This window comes from Mycteria americana, chromosome 4, assembly GCF_035582795.1.
Source record: "Mycteria americana isolate JAX WOST 10 ecotype Jacksonville Zoo and Gardens chromosome 4, USCA_MyAme_1.0, whole genome shotgun sequence".
Lineage (NCBI taxonomy): Eukaryota > Metazoa > Chordata > Aves > Ciconiiformes > Ciconiidae > Mycteria > Mycteria americana.
The window spans coordinates 16,823,903-16,842,114 of NC_134368.1; the positions used below are offsets into that span (position 1 = coordinate 16,823,903).

At 35.8% G+C, this 18,212-nt stretch overlaps 1 protein-coding gene across 3 annotated transcripts in view; it reads right to left on the reverse strand.

Moving 5' to 3' along the window:
• Positions 1–1,910: 1,910 nt before the first annotated feature.
• The window catches only part of RAB28 (RAB28, member RAS oncogene family), a 67,518-nt gene continuing 51,216 nt past the window's right edge, over positions 1,911–18,212 (reverse strand). The window contains exons 5-8 of one of the 3 annotated variants that reach the window (XR_012775475.1): positions 13,471–13,574; positions 10,389–10,466; positions 6,000–6,211; positions 1,911–2,974 (exon numbers count right to left, since the gene is read on the reverse strand). Coding sequence is in view for 2 of the 3 variants with exons in the window: in XM_075499766.1 (XP_075355881.1) it covers positions 3,898–3,993; positions 10,389–10,466; positions 13,471–13,574 (278 nt within the window). In the remaining variant the exon portion in view is untranslated. The other 2 variants (XM_075499765.1, XM_075499766.1) reach the window with 2 other exon arrangements.

Consider the following 18,212-nt stretch of genomic DNA (forward strand, 5'->3'; position numbering starts at 1 on the left):
AGTGCGTTAATATGGCACATGCTTAAACTCCACCATAGGTGAATCGTGCGGATGAGTAGCGGGACATTACTTAGGGCAGGAAACCGGGCACAGGGCGGTGACTCACCTGCCTCCCCCTACACACCTCTCTGGCTAAATTTGTTTCTATACATTTGTTTCCAGTCTCCAGAGAGCCCTCGCCTTCCCTGCAGAACAGCCTCTACTCCCTCTCTCCATGCCGCTTAATCCTCCAGAATTATCTCTGACCTTTCTGCTCAGCCTGGTGGAACCTGGGCCGTACTGAGGGCAAAGGCATCCCTGAATCTCCAGCCGCAGCTGCTGCAGCACTTCAAAGGCAGCTACCACAGCTAAGGATTTAGACTGCAGCTGGAATCCGAAGGCTCAAGGTGGGGTCCCCAGGGCTGAGCAAAAAGAGCACAGCTCATCTGTAAGGATTAAAACGTGGACAGGTAATGGATCTAAATGGGGCGGGAAGGGTAGGGAAAGGCAGGGAGAGTGGAAGTCAGTATACAATACAGAAAATCTGAGGAGGTTAAGAGGGGCAGCAAAAGGAGGGGCTGGGGGCACAGAAGACAAGAGATTCCTGGTTAACATAAATAACATACATGTATGTTAGGGAGGAAGAATGAGAGCAGCTTGGAAATGTAAACAAAAATATCTTCAGAGGAGGTAGGGCTTTAACATAGAAAACGGTGAAAAGATCAATGGGAATAAAACACAAAAGGATGTACAAGTCAAAGACAGCTAGAAAAACAGGCACTGAGAATAAAAGATCGTGATGAGACAGAGACATAAAATCCATCTGTAAAACAGCTTGGACTGGGACATGTATCACAGCCTTCATACTGCAGGATTACCCCAAATGTAAAAGCAAAAGTTTTTTATTATTCAGGGTAATAATGGGCTTTGCATATCAAGTTATGAAAAAGCAATTCCTTCTGAAAAGTAAGATTACAGAAGTTTTTAAGAGAAAAACACTGTGGTTTTTAAGACCATGCTACATATTACTTGGGAAGCAGGACTATGAAGTTGACTCAGATGCACTAGAGAAAGATGGCTCTAGCCATCTAGCTGAGCCAGGCTGCGCTCAGCTCCTCAGTGAGGGGGCAGTTCTCATGAATATTTGAACATATGGGCAGAGTTCAGGACACAAACACACCGTGAAATCTCAGGGTTCAAAAAAAAAAAAAACAACTTACCACATGCTTTGGAGGGCATAAACTTGTAAACTTATCAGCTACTTCAGAAAAACTGTTTGAACAGAAGTTCTCATCTGGGGTAGTGGAAGATAGTTCACCTTCCAGGTGCATTTAACCATAAGGTAAAGCTATGCAGTGGGACACGAACTCCATGGGACAGGAGCAAGAACACAGACCGTAGCCCTAGAATAAATAATTTACTGCAAATTCACACCTACCTTAGTGAAGAATAATTTCTCAGTATCTCAGCTTGTTTCTTAGAATTTCCCACATTTGAATGATAAAATATTACAACACTAAGTCATTACCGTGCAGTTATAAAACTATGTGTCAAACTATGTTGAATGGTTTAAAAATGAACTTAGCTTTTCAATGAACTTGGAATATACCAAAATAACAACAAATTGCACATTTTTGCCATCTGCATTGTCTTTAACGTAGTTAAAATAGTTTTACTATTTTATTAAACTATTAATAGTTTAATAGTTCCAACTATTAAGCACCTGCTAGAACAGCTTAATAGGAACACTCACTTGAAGGACCTTATCATTTTCACTTGTGATATACAAGCTTCCTTCACTCAGCCTCATTAATTTCCTAAATCTCCAAATCTTTTCTTGTACTTTATAAGAAAACACATTCTAGAGGTCAAATAGGAAAAGATTTCTAGTTTGGAATCAAATTGGCTTTTTTTTCCCCTCTCCTTAGCTTTCTACTCAGATCTGCCAGCAGAGATCTGCATGTCTAAAAGAGACTGCTACAAAAGGAACAGAGGAGAAATGTGATGATCACAGAGCAGACAGCTTTTTATTTCTCGTTTACTCTGAACTAGAAAGAAAAGAGTACCAGGCCAAAAGTCATTCAGTTAGTTATTAAAAATGACTGATCCTAATTGATCTATCAACAGTTTCTAATGCATGCTGAATATATCACTCAACATTTACAGCCCAAACTGTTGACTGAGGCTCATCCATATTCATGAAGACATATGAGCATATCTACTACTGCAAGAAGTAATGCCGTAATAAAAATACACAAAAACACTAGCATTTTTCAGAGCTTCCATGGAGACAACTTGAGACTTCAGAAAAGTAATTGGTTTTATATTACAGCTTTATTTCAAGCACTGTTTCTTACTGGATACGATTTATACATTTTGCACCATGTATATATATTAGTGGAATACTTTCCAAATTATCCCTAGATAAAATATATTACGTGCTTAAAATTACTCCAGCAATAGCTTTTCCAAGTTACATTTTGCTGAGTGTTAGTTCAGATCACAGGAGAAAAAAAAGAGAAAAAAAATTTAAAAATGCTTTTGCAAAATACCCTTCCATGGTGATGTCTTTAAAAGTATTTTGAATGCAGGATTTCTTCATCCATTTTTATTCCAGTATCAGTCAAATAGATAGGACGAAACATATAAACACTGCTTTCTTTAAATATAATTTAAAAGAATATAGATCTTAATTTTTCAAAGTGTGTGGTCTCATGTTTGAATTTCGGCCAGTCAAAAAACTGCTTGCTGCATCTCAACGTACAATGGTGCGATGCGTTTTTGAAACCTCTAATTGCATTGTTGCGATGGTCGCTGTTAAAACAAAGTTCCTGGTGATCCCAGAGCCTGTGTCAAGGTAGGAGGACCACCAAACGTATCAAAACAGAGAAGAATAGCATGGTCATTGAACTGCACACATTGAGCTTCTAGGAGGATTAACGGTTCTTGTCACAGGCTCCTGACTGTAGTTGACAATATCTGCTTTCACCACCCTCTGTCATAAAAGAAAACACAGTAACAATCAGAAAATATAATCTTCATGCTGGCAAAGGATTCAACAGATATTTTACTAAAAAATTGGGCAAAACAGACACTGGTTAGGGCTTTTTTCATTACCTTACGGAAAGTCTTATCAGGTGCTAATTCTCATTCTAAATACCAGTTTATCCATACTAAGCAGAAAGAAGTGCCTCGGTAGGTTTTCACAACACTACAAACGAACATGACCTTTTTGCAAAAGCGATGAATACATTTTTACTTCCATGAAAATTGTTTTGTATGGAAATAATAAAACAATATTTTTTTTTTTACAAAGACTATGGTATGCATTCTTTAAGAATAACTGCCTAAATTGTAATTGGAAATTGTACGTAAGTTTGTCTTTCTGTCTTTACTCCAAGCACTTCGCAGGAAAACATGGACAGAATTCAAAGCAAATTTCAAATAAAACCATATTTCAAAAAAGCTTTGATAGGCAGACTAAAGACTAAATTAACATAAAAAGAACCTCTGCTTGCCATAAATATTTATTTTCTAATACAGATCCAACAGATATTACCCATTCTTTTTACAAAGCATTTGATAAGACTGTTGGTCTCTCCTATATGAGGAGAAGGAAATGAGATTCCAATTTTGTGTCCATTTCCATCTGAGGCAGCTGTGTAACATTTTGAATATACAGCACTGAAGGACCTTCCCAATACAGTAACATGAAGTGTTTCAAAGTGTCTATGAACTATCTGGTTATTTGAAACACCATGTAATTGTACACAGAGTTCCAAATTAATATGTTAAGTATTACAAGCGCTTACAGATACAAAATATATTTTTTTCAATAGAACTTACTGTAACAGTTGTTACTTCATGTACAAGCAATGCAGCTTGAAAAAAAACCCAAGTTTTCCATCAATACCTGAACTACTGCATTGAGCAGACTTTGCTCTGGCAGTTGGAAGTGTTGTGACGTTGGTTATCTTCTTCAGGATATTTCACTAGTTCTGCCCTGACAACGTGCTGTTAATCATGTATCAACATAATGGATAGAGGGCAAGGAGAAGAATGTAAAAAGAAAAGAGAAGGACAAAAAATTGAGAGATTGATCAGTAGTTGAAAAGAATGAATGACATAAAAAGACTATGCAGAAGCAAAACGAAAGTGCATTTCTTTTCAGGCCTTATGCTGATACAAGAGCCGCACGTCTAGCTGAAAGCATCACTATCAGCATCAGGGCTGCTTCTCAAGCTTCTTCAAGGACATGCCCTTTCAAAGCACCAAAGTGAAATATTCATACATGCAATCAACGAAAGTGTATTAAAGCACGAGAAGGGACAGAATAAAAGGAAGGCAATTCAGTGGAAGAAAAGATGACGATGGCCTATTCCTTTAAGTCTAGGGTACTTAAATATTACATCAGTCAGCTTCCTATCAACAATTGTAACAAGCGTATTAGATATGCAATGGAAAAGATGCATGTGTACAACTACCGCATTAGAACTAAATAATAAAAAAACAGTGACATAAATTAACCACCTCACATCTAAGTGCTGCAAAGCTTTGATTTTTCTTTACTTCATATGAAAATAAAAGGCTCTCACTTTTCCCCATAAAGACAAACAAAACTGTTGAAAGTTTTCTCACTATTAATAGTGTTCATGCAAAGGGGAGAAAAATTCATAGAACAATTTCAGCAAAGTAGTAACAGAGGAGGTAGGTCTGCTATGAAAGATACCCCAAACCAGTCTAATAATTTTTATTAAATACTTCAACTTTTACACAACACATTTTCAAGGTTAAAATGAATGGATAAATGAATAAATACTATTATTTTAAAGGAAACAATATATAAACTGGATTATATTAATATATAAACAGTATATGTTAAAGATTACCTCTGTAAATAAAACCTGTATGTCAAACAAGCAACAATAATTGAATTGGCTGGTAAGGGATTTGGATTTATTAGCTGCTGATGTACTCTTCTTGAGTTTAATTGATCACATTCATATTATCTTATCTAGGGGACAACACTCATGATTTACTGGACTCCTGGCCTGATGTTATCAAGGGAAAGGTTGCCAAATCCCATGTAAGGCGGTAGTAGGAGTTTTAGCATTAAACAGTGTTATCTGACCTCACAGGACCTAGTTTCTTCATACCAATCTTTTGACCAGAGCTGGCGGGGGGGGGGGGGGGGGGGGGGGGGGGGGGGGGGGAGGAGCAGCGAGTCTTGCAATCAGTAGGCAATTAATTGTTCCTCAAAACATTGGTCTTAATTCCATCCTGTAAACACAGGCAGGTTAGTGACCCATGCTTAGGCACGTTGTAGCAAGAAACTGACTATCATAAATGACTTGGATTTTCTAAAGGAATTTCATCTAAATAAGAGTAAAAAAACACCACTGCAACATTTCTTTTATTAACTTCATGGTAATTAAAAACTTGGGCTTTTTCGTATCAGTTTATGTCAGGCATATCATTGCCATGGTTCAAACCACTGTCAATAATGAGAAATAACCTTTCTTGGTGCAGGTGCTCTCAATTCCAGATCTGACTTATCTGCCAAACATTTTATTGTACAAAGCTGGCACACACACCCTAGTTTGCTGAACTGGCATTTAGTTCCAGAGAAAACTACACATCGCTTACAAATATGCTAGCTCTTGCCAATGCCAAGGAACAAAGCTGTACCCCATGCAGTTTTTACACTACAGTTGAAAGTAAAAAATACAGAAAGAAAAACATTTGATTAGTAAAGGAGCTATTTCCTCAAAATTCATCAGACCCTTGCGATTTAAAAGGGAGAGTATTTTGAGGACTGAAAATAAGTCAGCATCTGCAATTTTCTTACTTTGGAACTGTTCCACTTCAAAAACATGCTCTACTTTCCAGTCATGCATAAAGAGTAATCTACTTCTTTGTTTCACCACAGTTTTGACCAAATAAAGGTTTGATTAACAGTCATCTCAGCATGTTAACAGACAAGGTTTAGTAGCTCTAGCTGAGATACTTTAAAAACTTACCACCCCCAAATGTCTGTCCTATTCCTCTGCTGGAGACCACTGCTGCCAAAGGAGAGCTGGTGGAATGTAACGTGTACTTGCACCTCATCCGCTTCAGCACAAAGTCTGGCAGCTTCACTTAAAAACAACTTTCAGCAGCAGTTTAAGCTAAGCTGCTCAACTTCACCCTGATGTGGCCAAGGTACATGATCACCTTCCATTTTCTCTTTCTGCTGTGGGAGTGATAAATTCCAGCAAAAGGGCAGTAACAAATAGCTTGGGTTGCATTAATATCTTAAACTGCTGCAGCTGTTTTCTAAAACAATGCATGGTAAATAATTCCATTTCTAAGGCTTGTTCTTGCAGTTAATTAACAGAATTTTGCTGTTAATTTGAAGGGGACCAAGAACCCCATTCACTTTTCACAAGAGCTTCTGCAGTTCTGCCAGTCATCAAAGCTCAAAAGTCATGAGACAAGCTCCACAAATTCATACAAATTAAAATAATGTGTTTGGTATTCCTATTACTTATTTCTAACCACCTGAGAGTCACTTCTAAGATCTTCCTAGTGACTGTGACAATTACAATTAATTTTAAACACAAGAAATATGATCTTCAGGCATAAAATTAAAAATGCGAGAAATAATTTTTAGAATATTCTCAATATTAGACAATCAGTAATAACGAAGAAATGCATAATAAAACATAATTCACATATATCATTTCACTGTTGGCATTTTACACAAACACAGTATTTCACCTTATACTTTGTTACCACCTAGATTGAATGAAGACATCTGATGTCCTCTAACAAACGTATTCAAGCAACAACCTTCTCATTTTTCAAAATGAGGAAACTTCACATTACACAAAATGTGGAAAATTCAAAGACATAATCCAGCGTGTAAGTAGTGCACATACGTAAAAACTAAAATGTATTTTACTCTTTGTTTAAAACTTAAACCTAACTCAACACTTGCATATTTACTGATTTAAGGATGAGTCACACTATTGTATTTTTTTATTTGTTTCTTTATAGCATTTATCTAGCATCTATCTACCTACTTTTACAGTCCAATAGCTAGAGTATTAAATGCCTAAAAATTTTAAGGAACACATTCACATAACTGTTCCACAACTTAAGGGAGCCCTGTTCCCATTTTACAGCTATTAAAAAAAAAAAACAAACAACACAAAAGAAAACAAAAAACCAACCAAACAAACAAAAAAACAAACCACCACCACACTAAGGAACCTGTACCTGTCATACAAAGTCTGTGGTAAACCAGAAACCTAGTAATGGCAACATCATCTAACACCACCTCCTTCCAGCCAAGAGACCAGCTCCGTGCTTTTGGGAAACAGCATCAACACATTACTTCAATTAGTTTTTTTCCACTGCAGACTAATAAATTTCTCTCAAGAAATGTCCTTCTATCCATCTCCCTGAGGATATGAAGGTTAAAGTTTTCCTTCTCCAATTTTATTTAGAGACTTTACCTTTCCTGTCTTAAGAAGTGACCAAGGTATTTGGTTCCATACAACAATGAACTTTAAGATACAGCTAGCAGACAGACACTCCAATACAATTCCCATTGGTTTCTCACTGACTTAAATTTGGGCAATTCCTATGGCTCACTCAAAATAGCACTCTGAAAGGAAGCAAACGTTTTACTGGTAACAAAGAACCATTGCTTGTTCGGAATAGATTGAAACTACGCTTGATTAGCAGAACCTTGCAAAGTCAGGCAGCTGCTTTCCGGCTCTGACTCTGTAGCTACATGCCCAGCGTAGCACCACACACTGACTTCTGCTGTACCTGAACAGTGACAATGAAGTTTCTTTTCTGTCCAACCCCATCTATCGCCTTTGTTTCTACTTTTGTTGTTGTTCTTGGTTTTTCGGGTTTTTTGTTTGGTTTTTTTTTTACCACTACAGCTTGGATTCACATTAACAGTAATGTGTGGGCCACAGTGAGTATTTAATTTATGCATATTAACTATTTATAGGCTATTGCTACTGCAATTTGCATAATATCAACTTTGTCTCATCCACATATTGCATATTCCATTGATCTGCTCAACAAAATTAAAAATCGTAATTACAATACTAAGGTAGGAGAAGCCTACTTAAAGCCAATACCAATTTGACATAGAAAGTTATGTACTCTCGAGTCAGGGCTACATAGAGGTTCTTACTTTAAAAACAACCTAAAAATAGACACTTTCTTTAGAAAGCTACAATTTTCTGTATAACCTCATTTCTCATATTCTCTTTTTAATGTAAGGTATTTGCATACATATCTACAAGCTTACACCTGAGTTACCAGAACACACGACCACACAGCACAGAGAGGTCTAAGACTGATGTTCCAGTGCTAAAAAGCTGAAGAAAAATTAAAGAACTCTTTATCTGCTGAATTATTTATATGCAAATAATCTTAGACCTCAGAACAATAGATGGATGATGCCTTAGTAGTAAAAGATCATTGAAAAGACACAATATTTCTCTACCTATAAATTACAGCTTTTCAACACCCCTTAGCTTTTCTTGTTAGGTATGCACTATAAGTATATTTTACCATTTTACTGTTTGCAATACAGTTTTCTAGTTAACCACTTCAACACAGATTGTAAACACTGCTGTGGCAAAACACTTTCAGAAATTACATATTTATTGTATATTTCAAAAAGCAGGAGACCAAGCTGTACGTAAGAAATGTTTTGCCTTTCTTTTAAATAAACTTGTTAACTTATTTTGTGGTACTTGTTTAATGTTGGTAGTAACTAGCAGTTCCAGGATATTACACCACTAGAACAGCTACCTTTTGGTTCAATAAGTAAATTTAAAATAAGCGTATTGTAATCTCAAACGTCATTCTATAGTAAGGGTTGCCTCAGTAGTATAACCTTTGTTTTCAAGGTTTCTGAAACTGGGTTTGTATAAAATCTTTTTAGTTTAAACCTATGCACATAGTCTTCCTGGCAGGAAACTTATTTTTAGAAGCAGGAACTAGGAAGAAGGAGGTGGTAAGGGAAAAGGGGTTCTATTAGTCTTGCTTGACTGCTTATTTGAACAACTAACACAGTTTTATCTCCTAACTTTCACTGATAAAAACTAAGTGACTTCCAACTCTAGTAGTCAGTTAAGAACGTAGTCACATTTTAATTAATATAGTTATAGCTCAAATTTTTAAAAACAGTGAAAACATCTTTTCCCCACTAATTCGTAAGTTCATAAAACAATGTCCTCATCAGAGCTATTTTGCTTACATCAGTTACTGAACAGCACTGAACTGCAACAAAGCTCTGCTACAGTTCAGAGCAGGACACACAGTAGGGTTTTGCCATGTGTTCACAGTGAAATCGCTACGTGCACATCCCTAACTCACTGCTAACCAATATAAGAGAATGGGGGACAACCTTCTTGCTGACCTTCCCACCTATTGCTGGGAAACATTCTCCTCTCTCCCAGCCCCTTCTTACTGCAGAGAAAATGGCAGAAAATCCCCAACACTCATAACACAAAGAACAAAACACAAAATGCAAGGGTAGAAACTATGCAGCTCCTTTAGAGGGAGATTATTTGGGACTAGTACCGTAAGAAAAATAATTGCAGATGCCAGGGAGCCGTAATAGCTACCCAAATGCATGATTCCACAGGTCTGCCTGCTGTTAAGAATGGGCATGCTGAACCAGAATAGGATTCATTTCTCATCTGCACATCAGAATAAAACGGGAAATAGTGACTACGAAGTCAATGTTCCTTCCCCAAGGCAGACAGTCACTAGTGAGGAAAGTATTCTTGTCTGGTATTATACAGGCACACAATGAAAACTAAAATCTGAAATTAACCAAACACGGGATTTGACATAGTCAATTCCTGACTCTGTGACTGACAAATAATATTTTTTCCTGTACGACTACAATGATGATTGATTTAGAACATTTCCCGTCACAGAAGCTTATGCCTTCTATCACTTAAATTTATAGTGTTCTAAAATGAAATTTGTTTTTAAATATGTAAAGAATGAAAAATGAACAATTATCATAAAAACTGTATCTGACATCAATGTACAGCAATTAATGTATATATTAAGAGCGTCTTCCATGATATCTGTATACCTATAGAGGTTTTAATTTCTAAAACAATTCTAAGTACTATTTTTAAACAAATGGCTCTCAAACTGAAGTTTTTTCCTAATTTTTTTGAACACACATTTTCTTTTTTCAGCAAGTTTATGATGATTGATAAATAAAGAATTATTATATTTTTAAAAAGCTGGTGTGAAATAATTGTCTTCAGAATAACAGATGCAGCTTGTTTTAAAGGACAATTATTAATTGCAATGAGGTTTTATTTAATACTAAATAAAATACTAAGAAAAAACATGTATTTGTGGAAAATCACCTGTGATTGTTCCAATTCTGCTTTGTTTAATTTGATGCCAAGTATGTCAGCAGCAATTCTCTGAAAACAGAGGAAGACCTGCGGAAAAAAATTAAATTGCATTTAAATGATTAAAAACAGACATCCCTGAGGTTCTTTCAAATATATCAAACCATTCTTGAACTGTAAACAATGAGATATACAAAATTATGATCTGTGCAAAACAGATCTGAAAATAACCTCATCTGGTACATTCAATTTTGTTTAAAAATTGGAGAAAATAACTCAACAATGGTACAAGGAATGAACAGTATGCTGGATTGTTAAGCAACACTTCTACTCTGCCTCCAGAGACCTAAGTTTAAACAAGCTTTTACACAACCCACCTCTCAAATACTACTCTCAGTGCTATAAAATATGAATAAGGGTATTCACTAATGTTTAGCACAAAAATATATTACCAGTGTATTGTGCAATAGAGATGTAGGTTTCTGAAATGGAGAACAGCAGAACTGTGCATCAACATCACTAAAATCTCTACTGCACACGTTTAAAAAACATTAGCAATACGAAAGCCAAGCAATGATACATTTGTTCTGAAGAGTCTTGCAAAACATTATGAGTGTTGTACTGAACAGAAGTTATCTAGGAAACAAGCAAGATGGTGTACAGCATGCACCAGCCTAGCAGAGTTAGACTTTGGACATGGTTTGACAGGTAACATGGGGTGGCCACCCTATCTTAAATAACTCCTTTACTTCATCTCAATCCAGTCCACCAATTTTACTGTTTAGGCAGCTACATTTTAAATGAGATTAAAGAACACAACAGATGTTAAAGACGAGCAGTTTAAGCTTGCACTGCTGCTGAACACTGTATTGTCAAGCTACGCGTTATATTTTATCTACATAGTTATTCGACTAAGCTCACAGTCTAAATTACTAACAAGCATTGCTTTTCATCATGCATCTGCCACCCCCAAAAGGTGAGGCCTGTGTAAGTGCTTTTAGTCATTTTCAATGAAAATTTTTTAAAAATACCATTTACACAATCTGTTCTTATACCTGACATGGAAACTAGTAATGAATTAGTGGCACAACCAACAAGCCACGGTAGCTTCCAAAATAATTTCTCTTTCTCTGAACTACTTGGTCTAATACTGGTCTATTCTACTAGCATCCACACAGCAAGAAAGGAAATCCTGAACAGGCTTACTTCTTCCGGAGACCCACTTTAACCCACACCAGGCTCTCAGGTGTACTGAGCTAGATCACCTGCCATGAGGATGCTTTGTGCACAAAACGTCAGGCACGAATTCAGTGCTTTAGTTATGCAATTTGATAGACAGTAAGACAGTTAGCTATACTAAATCTTTCATGAAAGTTTTTCTCCCCTGAGGAGACTTTTGGGCTTTTTTTCTATGTACATAAAATTATCTTTTGCAAACAAGTCTGTTGGAAAAATCTGAGGTATGCAAAACAAATCACTTAATTTATCTTCACTGAGTATTTAATACTCTTCTAGTCTATATCCACAGTAGCAATGGATAGCCTCTTCTTAAATCACTGTCTAGGGTAAACACCCTGTCTTTCCTGCACAACTACCCGAATACATGAAGGTTTTGAAAGGCCAGTGTGCGGTAACAGTGAAAGAGTTAATTCAAATCTATACTGAAACTAAAAATGAACTACTGTACACTATACTTCATACCTTCTTTTGTTAGTAGATATTTAAACAGAGGTTTCTGGGTAATGCTTTCTAGGTATGTTCAGATTTACTTTTGTTTTTAAACAGTAAGTTTAAAAGTACAATCAGTATATATATAGTGCGATGCTGGTGTAATTCATGAATCAATTAAAAAGATGTAATAAAGAGTCCTACATAATTTGTAATGTTAAATATATCAACCTCATAAAAAGAACTGCTTTTTCTTCCTATTACCAAAGCCCACAAAAAGGTAGTCTCCTTGAGAAAGGAATACATTTTATCAGATGCACACTTCATTGACAGAAGTATTATAAAATTTTTCTTGTTCTAGCATAAAAAGCTTGAATTTTCACACTTTAAACAAAAATTTATGCCAAAGATTTAACACAACCTATAAGGAGAATCAGGATTCACTGCATTTGTAACAGCAGTATTGTTAGGCTTTACAGAATAACTATTATCCTTAAAATTAGGCAGTCCAATGTAGAAGCTTCAAAGATCTTAAAACAACAAGTGATTCCATTTGTGTTACAGAATTATACTTCTGTATAATTGAACATGGTCTTACTCTTCAATAACGTAAAAATAAAGTAAATTATGTTGTCATAAATAGGAGATAGATACAGGACTGTTTTATGGGAATGACAAAGTCATTTGGCATGTGACAGAAATCAAGCAAAACAATACAGTGTGATTTAATTTGACTGATACAGTCAACTGAAAAAGAACCTTTTCTTCCATAGGCTTCCAACTAAAACAAATAACCCAGTTAGCTCAGAGTCAAAAGATTGTTCAAAAATGTGCTCTGCAAAGCATTACAAATACCAGACTGTTCAAATTTCAATGGACCTGCAGAGGGAGTGTCTCTCATGGCTCAGGACCTGTATTAAAAACTTTGATCACAACAGGGTCTTGTGACATTATCTATCAGCTGTTGAAAGTTTCTATATTGATGGTCTATAGATGGGACTCCACCTGGATTGAAGGAATACATTTAATCACAGGCTGACAGCAGAGATCCAGCTGGTCTCAGTTCTCATGCTGATATATAAGCCAGACTGTTTCCATATTAAAATCTATACCTCAAACTGCAAATCAGATGAGAAGCCACTGTAATTAATAAAGAACATATACACTTATACAAAGATCTGTTTTTCACACAAGTAGGTAGGCAAAAAGGACCTGCAGCAGCCAAAGTTCTCAATGGTTTGATATACAAAGTATAATAAAATTGCTACATCATACCGCAGAATAATAGCTTTCTTAAAAGCCAAAAAAAAAAAACAACCCCAAAACCAAAAACACGCACAAAAAAAAAAAAACCAAAAACCCCCAACAACAACAACAACAAAAAAAAACAACCCACATCTACAAAGATTTTATTTTTCTTACTTACAGAATCTCCTGTCTTGGCTGACACGAAATGGCTACTGAAATTGTTTTCCTGACAAAATCGTTGGTGCTTGTCAACTTTCACCATGCGCATATGCTCCAAGTCAACTAAAAATAAATTGAAAAAAGGAAAAAATTACTACAATGGAGCCCATTTAGTTACCTGTCTTAGAAATTATTCATTGGAAACACATCAGATGTAATCTTTTCCTTTACAGATGTATGCAAATACAAGTTTCTTTCTTTTTATAATAATTTGTCAAAAAAGAAATAACTAATTACCTCAGATTAATTTTATTCACAAAACTAAAATGAAACCACAAATAAAATTATACGGTCAAATGCAACAAATTCTTACCTGAAATAAAGGACAAAATTATTTCTGGATACACACAAGAAATTTGTAACAATTTTACTGCTAACTATATACAAAAACCTGAGACAGAACTACATTTTGAGCATTCTGTTTGTAAGTGTGATGTGTATTGGACATTCCAGTGCAATCTAAAGACTTTTACAAAACGGAGTTCACCAAGCACATCTGAATCTACATATTTTTTCTAAGTAAAAAATGTAAATGAGTTATAAAGAATTTTATTGCAGAACATGGTAGAGCAAAAACATTCGCTATAATAAAAAAAATTAACTGAGAAAAAAAAATTGACGCTTAGTTACTGGTATATGAAGTTTTCAATTCCACAAAGATACGGTTCAGAAAATTAAAAACAGTAAAATGAATATTTCAAGAGTCACACGCATTTTCATTTTTATCATTTTACAACCACTGGAAGCAGAGCAAAGCTTTCAAATGGTATTTTATGTTGAAAAGCACTGGTTGCTTCCAAAACAACATGGAACTCAAGTCTTGCACAGGTTTTATTGTGTACATTCCAGTTTGTCCAAATCTGATCCTAAGGTAACTGGAAATATATTGAACAGTTTCTCTTTTTATTGCATTACTGTTCCTATAAGGGTGTTGACTCAATGCCGCCAAATTATAAGGCAAATATATTCAGAAGGATTTAAGGACAACCAGGCTCTTTGAGTCAATACAGGAAAAAAAAACTTAAACTGATTTCCTGAGGAAGGGACCCAACTGACTTGTAAAAACTTGTAAATTTGCAAATCTAGTAAGCCTGCATAATAGTGTCATTTGATTATCAGCTGAAAAAATGCTCTCCTACTACATAAAAGGCTTTATTTTAAAATGATATTGGAGGTCTTTAATTTGTAGGCTCTGGAGATTTTCTCTTGGAGATTTTTAGTCTAACAGGGGATTCCTACACCCCATTTATACTGCTTACCTTGGTTAATGTGGAGTTTTTGCCACATATTACTGTTGCTTGCACATCAGTAAGGCCTTGTTTATAAGAACAGGCCTAAAATCATCCAGTTACCACAGGCATTAATTTGTGAAGGACTAAAATACTAAGCTATTAACACTAATGTTTGTAGTACAGTTTTTCATAATACTAAACACAGAATATACGTTTTCATAAAAAATAGGAAGAACAAATACATTTACCAAGATAAAACCCCAAAGTCGATAACAATTTTGTTAAAAACTCATGCAGTCTGCATAACAGCCACTTAACTTTTTTCTCTGAAAAAAACTACCAGAAGAGAGCCTCTGTTGAAACGCTTTTAAGAATAAAATATAGCATACTGCCTAAAGCGTATCATTATTAACTATTATTTTTACTCTTCACATATTAGCTGTAAGTGCAGCTTGGAAAACACAACAGTGAGAGTATTCTCTGAGGAAAAATAAATACATATTTTCTTTATTTTTATTTGACGAGCTCTTACAGGAACCTTAACCCTACCTCCAAATTTCACTCACTGTATTTCTTCAACTATACCCAAACTCCAAAACCCTACACACAATTACAACATAAATTAACAAATAGATAGATAGATAGCATTTACACCGTATCCCTCTAAAATACCATGACACGCGTATGTAAGTCCGTAAGGATAAGCTCACAAGTTACAATCTCTCTCAAACTCTCTTTCCCAGGAAGAAAAGAATAGGGAGTGGAAGAACGCAACAGCATGCAGAAAGGTTGATGAATTTTCAGGAAGAAAGTGCCACTGCCATATTGAAAATCATGCCCTCAAATGCCTCCTATCTTCTATTTGAAGAAACATCAAGAATAATATATGGTCAGTGGAGCATATACTTTACTACAGTAGAGAAATTAAAAGCCCACAAGATCCTAGAATCTAACAGACTGGAAGTGAAAATCAAGGTGAAATTATGTTTCTGAATTTTGTGTAATTCTCAGTCCCTCTCCCCACTTACAAGTATTTCACCTTGTGCCTTCTGAATTATGGGCAGTCTGCTGTGAACTGTACAGTTACTGTTATGCTAGATAACTGCCAGGTAACTGTCCATGTGCACACTCTCAGCCCACAGTAAATGCAAGGCAATTCATGTTACATTAGCTCTCAATGAAAGAGGGCACAGTTTTAGTACAAGAAAAGGGTTTCAAGCGTTAATAAATATTTAACTATAAAAACTTGCAGTTTGCAGTCAACGAAAGACGACTATGCTAACTAAAATTACTTTGCATTGCCACAGGCTAAGGGCACAATCATAGACAGTTACTGAAGATCAACTAAAATACAGCGAATAGTTACCCTCCAGTCCTTTTTTTTTTTTTTTGAACATCTGACGTTGGTCAGCTCGACAGGCAGAATTCTTAGCACACCAGGAGATAAGTCTTGTCCAGATTTTATTTAGACACCACAGCAAAAAGACTTTAAGGAGGGATTTGGAGGAGAAAAATGATTTTCTAAAAAGATGTTTATAAGGAATGCAGGGACTTTATAGAAAGAAAACTAACAGCTGGCCAATGTGGGCTGGTTTGATGAGCCAATTAACAGCAGGAATAGATATCTTGGGATGAAGGATGACACTAGAATGCACTTAAGCCATGAAAAGTTTAAAGGCAAAGACAAATAAGTTTTGGATAGAAAGAAAGAGAATCAGATACATAAATACAGTTTGATTTTACAAAGCAGGAAAATGATCTTGCAGAATATTCTAAATGACTAGATAACATTGCATTGGCCAAGAAAAAGGAATTACTGAAATTAAGATGCAAAATAAGAACATTTAACTGTGGTAATGGTTATAATAGGCCATAGCTAACAAAGGTCTCAAAGAAAGAATCTGCAAGATTTGGACACACATCAAACACAAACATTTAGAGAAAGGCCCAAAGCAAAGTTTACGTGCCAGATGGTACAGTCATCCTCCTCATCTGAAGTGAATGACAAAGACAACAGCAGGGGAAAATTAATAGGTCCATTTTTACCAAGTAGAATTTAAATTGATGGCTAGAAATTCACAATGGGATGTCTAGAGACACAAGGATTTTAGTCTGAAAACTGCAAAGAGATTTAACTATTTGCAAACAGTGAATCACTAAAGCACACAAATGTTACAAACCAGTACTTTGGATTAAGTGCTTGGATACAAACTCTGTTATCAACCTTAATAAACTATGTTTTCTGATCACGAAAAGCTAAAGCAACCCCAAGATGTGTAAATTTTACAGAATGCAGAGAGAGCATTTATTTGATCTATCATTTCTAAAATTCTAAAGGTCTTAAAAATGGGACCAACAGGAATGGCAGTTAAGTAGAAGTCAGTAAAGCAACAGTTAAAATGTCAAAGGAGTACAAGAACATTGCTAATTCCTTGACTATACGGGAACCACTTAGTATATTTGCATTAAATGGAATACTTAAATAAACCACATGAAAACTGAAATCAGGAGAAGCAGAGGGACATTTCCCTGATTGGCCTGAAGAGGACAGAAAAAGGGGCTCATCAGCCCCCAAAGTCATTTTGAAGTCCCTTTGTAAGAAAAAAGCATCCACAATATGGGCTGCTGCCATTTGCTCATTTTTATGCCTGAAATACACACTAAAAAGCTTGTGTGACAACTACAAAAACACCCCACGCTTGCCAGATATTCTCCAAAAATTATCTCAGTTGTCTTAGTTGTCCTCTTCTGCAACTCTGTTTCTAACTAAGTAGTCAAGAACTCAACCTTTTGTTTCTCCAAAATCAAACCAAACATTCACCTTTAAGCTTGTCTGGTGTGAAGAGTCATTTCAATTAAAGCTAGCAAGACAAATTGCTGCCCCATAACTAACAGATCTATATACGTTTGTACGTACAGGTATCCCATACAGATACTGGCACAGTAAAAATACATTAGGAACTTCAGGAATTCAGACATGACTTCCACCAAGCCAGACAGATCCAAGTGAAAAACCTCACCTCGTTGATGAAACCAGAATAGATCAGCGTCTGCTGTAGCAAAAGCTGGTAAGGCTTCCTAAAAGACTTGTTTCTCATGAACTCTGGGGAGTTCAATTTGGATTTGTAGGTGAGAATAAACAGAGATCTAGTGAGGTGAAAAAAGAAAACAGAATCTAGGAGACAAGTATGAAACTCCCACAGAAATCCCAAAGATACTCCCTGTAAGGCATTCCTGAAGATGTAAGAAAAAAAACAGGTAGGAAGAAAACTGCAGAATCTATGTAAGGAAAAAGATGTAAACACCATCATGGTCACCTCTGTGGAGAGCAAGAGACATTTCAAAGAAGACATGGACAAAATAGTCATTTTAAGTTAGGACCAGAGAGATTTGACTAGATCACATCTTCAGGTGATTTATACAAACAACATTTTCATTATCCTTTGAATTGCTGCTATACATCACCTAT